At 45.8% G+C, this 6,487-nt stretch overlaps 1 protein-coding gene across 2 annotated transcripts; it reads right to left on the bottom strand.

Moving 5' to 3' along the window:
* OCM2 (oncomodulin 2) lies at nucleotides 1–5,500 on the bottom strand. 2 transcript variants are annotated; one of them, XM_031013327.3, is made up of 4 exons: nucleotides 5,389–5,500; nucleotides 3,758–3,890; nucleotides 2,359–2,468; nucleotides 1–298 (listed from the first exon to the last, which is right to left on the bottom strand). In XM_031013327.3, exons 1-4 carry the CDS (start codon nucleotides 5,447–5,449, stop codon nucleotides 273–275), a joined length of 330 nt encoding a protein of 109 aa, XP_030869187.1. In that variant the 5' UTR covers nucleotides 5,450–5,500; the 3' UTR covers nucleotides 1–272. The 2 variants fall into 2 exon arrangements, with proteins under 2 accessions (XP_030869187.1, XP_055249163.1); XM_055393188.2 differs by lacking the exon at nucleotides 5,389–5,500 and adding an exon at nucleotides 4,999–5,075.
* Nucleotides 5,501–6,487: the final 987 nt, after the last annotated feature.

Genomic DNA, 6,487 nt, shown 5'->3' with positions numbered 1-6,487 from the left:
TGAGAAGCCTGTCTTTATTGGGTGATTTTTAGAGGCATTGCCTGTTGGGGGAAGGGGGGCTTACAGAAGTTGTCAGGGCATATACCCACCACCAAGAAAGTCATGAGTGACTCTCTCTGTGACCTCACTAAAACAATCAGCAAACTGCAGAAGGTTTTCAGGGAAAATTAACAAATTAGGTAGGGATGGGATGTGGGGTTCCCCATTCCCAGGGCTTTGGAATCCTTCCAGGTGATTATCCCTTTCTCTCTTTTCTCCAGAGACTGGGGCTTTTAAGAATGCACCATTTCCTGGAATTCTAGAACAGAAGAGGTGAGAACAGGGTCAGTGGAGGTGGCTTGGTTCTTTACAGACATGCCGTGGCCAGTGAGAATTCCAAAGAGGGAAGGAAGCAAAGAAAATTGTCAGATGATGGGCATGGCCCCCTTGGAGGGCACAAAAGAAAGAAAAACTGGCCGGGCACAGTGGCTCATGCCTGTAATCCCAGCACTTTGGGAGGCCGAAGCGGGTGGATCATGACATCATGAGATCGAAACCATCCTGGCCAAAATGGTGAAACCCTGTCTCTACTAAAAATACAAAACTTAGCTGGGCATGGTGGCACGTGCCTGTAGTCCCAGCTATTTGGGAGGCTGAGGCAGGAGAATCACTTGAACCTGGGAGGCGGAGGTTGCAGTGAGCCGAAATCACGCCACTGCACTCTAGCCTGGCCGAGAGAGCCAGACTCCATCTCAAAAAAAAAAAAAAAAAAAAAAGAAAGAAAGAAAGAAAAAAACCCTGGGTATCAATGACTATATCTCGAGGAAGTCCACAGGGTTCCGTTTCTCTGAATAATCTTATTTAACAAACATCTTCAGCTTTGCAATAGAGGTCTTTGAATTAGAACTTGTCAAGCCCATCATTTCTCCCTGATAATGCATGAAATCAGTGTAATTACCTGTGACCATCTGTGAACATTTAACTTTTTGTCTGCAGACAGGAAGGGGAGATTTTCTTTCTCTATTCTGTAGCTGGGTATTGCATTTTTAGGATATATTTGGTAGGGTGGGACTTTGAACTGACTTTCCTCCATTGAACCAAACTCCAAAAGTTTCTGTTACTAAAAGAAGGATAATAGTAATAATAACAAGGTATGGATGTAACAGATTGATATAAAAAACTGGGGACTTGCTTTATATTTATTGGTAAGCTTTGTTTATTTGGAAATCCTTCATGGTTATGTTTATCTTTTTTTTTCTTTTGAGATAGAGTTTCACTCTTGTTGCCCAGGCTGGAGTGCAATGGTGCCATCTTGGCTCACTGCAACCTCTGCCTTCCAGGTTCAAGCTGCCTGCCTCAGCTTCCCGAGTAGTTGGGATTACAGGTGCCCACCACCATGCCCAGCTAATTTTTTATATTTTCAGTAGAGATGGGGTTCACCATGTTGGTCAGTCTAGTCTTGAACTCCTGACTTCACGGGATCTGCCCACCTTGGCCTCCAAAAGTGCTGGGATTATAGGCCTGAGCCACCACGCCCAGCCCGTGGTTATGTTTAAATAAGGCAATCCCCCCTTACCTAATCTGTTTTTATGAGCTATCTATCTGCATTAACTCCCATGTAGTAAGCGATAGTGGTATAATTTTGAACAGGTTTTATTTTTTTTAATAAGCATCTAACGTAGCAGTTTTAAATTTCAAATTAGCACCACCAGAAGGACCACCATACATTCTGCTGAGTTGGCAGGCATAAAGTAATTAAAAAGCATGCTAGCAACATGACAAAATCAAGTGAAAATAGTCCTACAGCTGTGCTAGTGTATTCTAAAGCTCAAACCTAGGATTCTGCCTACGGAAGACTCAATAAATGAGGTTGGCTTATTTGTTCTCTGTTTAATATTATCCCCTTGGCGGGCTAATGTCCAATGAAATATATTTGTCTAAACCCTTGAAGATGAAGAGGCCTTCCTATGCATGCCAATGGACCCTGGTCTGAGGATGTAAATCTTTCCCTTATTCTGAGGGGTTCAAACCCCACTGGTAGAAATACCTCGCGCCATATGCAGGTGCATTATGGTTGGCAGGTACAAATAATTGGCCAGGTGGCTAGCTAGTCCCCTAGTCAGGTGAAGGATATTTTGCAGCTCATAGACAAAGACCAGTGTGACCAGCTTCTATAGTACCTACCGAGCATTATGCCAGGGTTTTTATACACATCATTTGCATCCTTACTTTAGTCTCATTTTACAGATGAGAAGACTGAGGCTTGGTAAGGTTAAGAAAGGGAGATTTTAAGCCACATTGGTTTGATCTCACAGCCCAACCCCTCACGGATGCTTCCTGAGCTAGAGTGTTTTATGCTACGTACACGTGTGGACATACCCTCTGCTCCAATTTTCCCATCTCCATCATTATCCGCCGCAGCCATCAAGGACTTGGTTTCTGACTCGGTCAGTTCTCTGGCACCACTCTCAAACTTCTGGAGGAAAAACCTACAGGATAATAAAGATCCATGGGGATTTTCAAAAAGATCATGCATCTCTGTGTTTAGACTTTTGTTTTTCCTTTAAGCATATCATCTGCTTCCAGCACCTGCAATAATTAGCCAAGGTCTTAGCAAGCAAAGGTTTCCTTAAGCTGTAGAAACCAATGGTGGGCACTTCATTTTTAAGGTTTTGTTTGTTTGTTTTTGAGATAGGGTCTTGCTCTGTCACCCAGGCTGGAATGCAGTGATACCATCATGGCTCACTGCAGCCTCAACTTCCTGGGCTCAATCAATCCTTCTGCCTCAACCTCCCGAGTAGCTGGGACTAAAGGTGCACCCCACCATGCCCCACTAACATTTGTATTTTTTTTTGTAGAGACAAGGTTTTGTCATGTTGCCCAGACTGGTCTTGAAATCCTGGGCTCACTCAAGCAATCCACCCACCTCAGCCTCCCAAAGGGCTGGGATTGTAGGTGTGAGCCACAGTGCCTGGCCCATTTTTAAGTTTTTAGTGGTTTTAATTTTTATTTTTTTTATTTATTTATTTATTTATTTATTTATTTATTTATTTATTTGAGACAGAGTCTCTCTCTGTCACCCAGGCTGGAGTGCAGCTGCACGATCTGGGCTCACTGCAAACTCTGCCTCCTGATTTCAAGCGATTCTTGTGCGCTTCAGTCTTCTGAGTAGCTGGAATTACAGGCGTGAGCCACCGCGCTTAGCCAAGTTTTTAGTTTTTTAAAGTCCATTTGCCAAAGGAAATCCCTTACATGAAAGAATCTTTGCGGCTGGGCACGGTGGCTCACACCTGTAATCCCAGCACTTTGGGAGGCCAAGGCAGGAGGATCACTTGAAGTCAGGAGTTTGAGACCAGCCTGGCAACATGGTGAAACCCCATCTCTACTCTAAATATGAAAATTAGCTGGATGTGGTGGCAAGCACCTGTAATCCCAGCCACTTGGGAGACTGAGGCATGAGAATTACTTGAATTTGGAAGGCGGAGGCTGCAGGGAGCTGAGATCACCCCACTGCACTCCAGCCTGGGTGACAGAGTGAGGCCCTGTCTCAAAAAAAAAAAAAAGAATCTTTGCACCTGCAGTCTTCACTGCCCATGTTGAGGGCTTTGCATGGGTAGACGTGCAGTCAACTGACTCATGTCCTTTGCTTTAATGATGCTTGGCCGAATGACCAACACCAAGGCTGGCCATTGAAGAAATACTGAGCAACCTGGCCCCCACTGCACCCCGGGCCCACCCAGCAGTGCCGGGTACCAGACAGCCTCAGGACAAAGCTTACTTAAGCTCTTCTTCATCCAGATACCCGCTCTGGTCGTTGTCTATGAACCGGAAAACATCCTTCACCTGACTGGCTGACATCTTGGAGAGGCCTGACGTCTGGAAGAATTTTTGGGGTTCAAAAGTGTCTGGGTCTGAAGAACAGAAAATGGGTTATTATGACACTCATTGGATCACATTCTATGTTGGGGCCAAGGTACTGAAAACACAGATGATTAAAAACACTTCAACAATATCCCTGAGCTACGGGGATGCTCAACTGGTCTAAGATTTTGGGACAGGCAAGACTTGATGGCTCTGTGATGGCATCCCATGTCCCCTCCGCCCCGGTCTTCCCTCCTCCACTTGGTTTTGTCCATTTTCCTTTTCCCTCCTCCTCTCCTCTGTGCCTCCCCCTCCCCCTGGCCCACTTTACAGGCTGTGTGGCCGAGCCCCCAACATCCCTGGTCTAATTGGTAGGGGGAAATGCAATCACTGGATTTCAACAGGCTAAATGGCCTTTGGCGATTTCTTTCTTTTCTTTTTTTTTTTTTTTGAGACAGAGTCTCACTCTGTCGCCAGGCTGGAGTGCAGTGGCGTGATCTCGGCTCACTGCAACCTCTGCCTCCCGGGTTCAACTGATTCTCCTGCCTCAGCCTCCCGAGTAGCTGGGATTACAGGCGTGCACCCCCATGCCCAGCTCATTTTTGTATTTTTAATAGAGACTGGGTTTTGCCAGGCTGGCCAGGTTGGTCTTGAACTCCTGACCTCAAGTGATGCACCGGCCCCGGCCTCCCAAAGTGCTGGGATTACAGGTGTGAGCACCACACCTGGCCCTTCAGTGATTTCTTGCTTTCATGTTTAGTAGGTTTCTTTTGTCTTACAGAAGTGTAATCGTGTGCTCAGATCCCAGATCTCTATAATTGTAGTTATCTAATAAATAGTAGTTTTCTTCTCTGATTCCATGAATTTTCCAGCCAAGCTCTTATTTATTTATTTATTTATTTATTTATTTATTTATTTAGAGACAGAGTCTCACTCTGTCGTCCAGGCTGGAGTGCAGTGTAGCGATCATAGCTCACCATAGCCTCAACCTCCTGGGCTTGAGTGATCCTCCTACCTTAGTTTCCAGAATAGCTGGGACCACAGGCACATGCCACCATGCCCCGCTAGTTTTTATTTTTATTATTATGTTGTAGAGATGGAGTCTTGCTATGTTGCCCAGGCTGGTCTCAAACTCCTGGGCTCAAACAGTCCTCTCACCTTGGCCTCCAAAAAGTGTTGGGATTACAGATGTGAGCCACCATGCCTGGTCTACATTTTTTTTTTTTTTTTTGTAGACAGAGTCTACAAAAAAGGCCAGGTTCAAGCAATTCTCGGCCTCAGCCTCCCGAGTAGCTGGGATTACAGGTGCCCACCACCACGCCCGGCTAATTTTTTTGTATTTTTAGTAGAGATGGGGTTTCACCATCTTGGCCAGGCTGGTCTCAAACTCCTGACCTCGTGATCCACCCACCTCAGCCTCCCAAAGTGCTAGGATTACAGGCATGAGCCACTGCATCTGGCTGCCTGGCCTACATTTTGATTTTGTGTTGCCTCGCTGGAGGGGCAAAGCTGTGAGGAAATCCCACCCCCGCCCCACGTCCCCTCTACCTTGGCATTCCTGGAGCGCTGCTGCAATGTCATCAGCACTGAGCACGTCCGTGATGCTCATTTTCTACCTACTCACACAGAATAAACGAGAGGTGATAAGCCACAAACAGGAACGTGCACATCCAGGGGAAACACATCTTCCCAGGCCCACTGAAACTGTATGTGTGTCTAGATATTTTTCTTTTTTTTTTTTGAGATGGAGTCTCACTCTGTCACCCAGGCTGGAGTGCAGTGGCACAATCTTGGCTCACTGCAACCTCCACCTCCTGGGCTCAAGTGATTCTCCTGCCTCAGGCTTCCGAGTAGCTGGGATTACAGGTGCACACTACCAGGCCTGGCTAATTTTTGTGTTTTTAGTAGAGACGGGGTTTTGCCATGTTTGCCAGGCTGGTCTCGAGCTCCTGACCTCAGGTGATCTGCCTGCCTTGGCCTCACAAACTGCTGGGATTACAGGCATAAGCCACCAAGCCAGGCCTGTCTAGAATTTTTAAAATGTGATAAGCATGGTTTTGTATTATGTGACGGGACAGAATATCCAAATTAAAACCAGATACCAAAAAGACCCCAGCCCTTTTTGTCTCAGAGCCTTCTTTTGAATATATGCCAAAAATGAAAAAAAAAAAAACATGACCCAAAGAAGGATTCAATTGTTTTCTTATAAAAATTATACTGACATAATCAGTCATTTGCATAGGCAGCCGTAAACCATGTTACAAATGCACTGGCATTTTCCTACAGCAGCCCGAGAGATGCACTGTTGCAAATTCCACGTGGGAAAGGATACAGTTTGGGCTGCTTGCAGACATTCTGTGGAAGAAGACATGCTACCTGTCCTGAAAGGTGGGAAGCAGATGGATGAAGAGCCCATCTCCCAGAGATTAAAATCCTTCCAGGTGTCAGAGCCATGGGAAAACAGGAGTCTAAGCACCTGAGCCTAATATGAATGCATGCAGTGAAGAAGAGTCTGGGGTCTGATGGGTCCACCAGTTACTCACCGTTTTAGGTTTCCCCCCAGGAAGAATCAGGAAAAAGAGTTGAAGGAGCAAAACAACAGATGTGCTTTTGCTACCTTACTGACCTACCTTATATAGGCTAGAAA

This window comes from Gorilla gorilla, chromosome 6 (assembly GCF_029281585.2).
Source record: "Gorilla gorilla gorilla isolate KB3781 chromosome 6, NHGRI_mGorGor1-v2.1_pri, whole genome shotgun sequence".
NCBI lineage: Eukaryota > Metazoa > Chordata > Mammalia > Primates > Hominidae > Gorilla > Gorilla gorilla.
Note: the sequence above shows the minus strand (reverse complement) of the source record. Positions and strands in the feature narration are given on the sequence as shown.

Excerpts from the sequence above, each read along its gene's own strand:
- OCM2 (XM_031013327.3), bottom strand. The coding sequence starts at position 5,449 with ATGAGCATCACGGACGTGCTCAGTGCTGATGACATTGCAGCAGCGCTC. Across the intron at positions 3,891-5,388 it reads AGCGCTCCAGGAATGCCAAG|ACCCAGACACTTTTGAACCC; the intron begins GTAGAGGGGACG and ends TCTGTTCTTCAG. Across the intron at positions 2,469-3,757 it reads CTGGATGAAGAAGAGCTTAA|GTTTTTCCTCCAGAAGTTTG; the intron begins GTAAGCTTTGTC and ends ATTATCCTGTAG.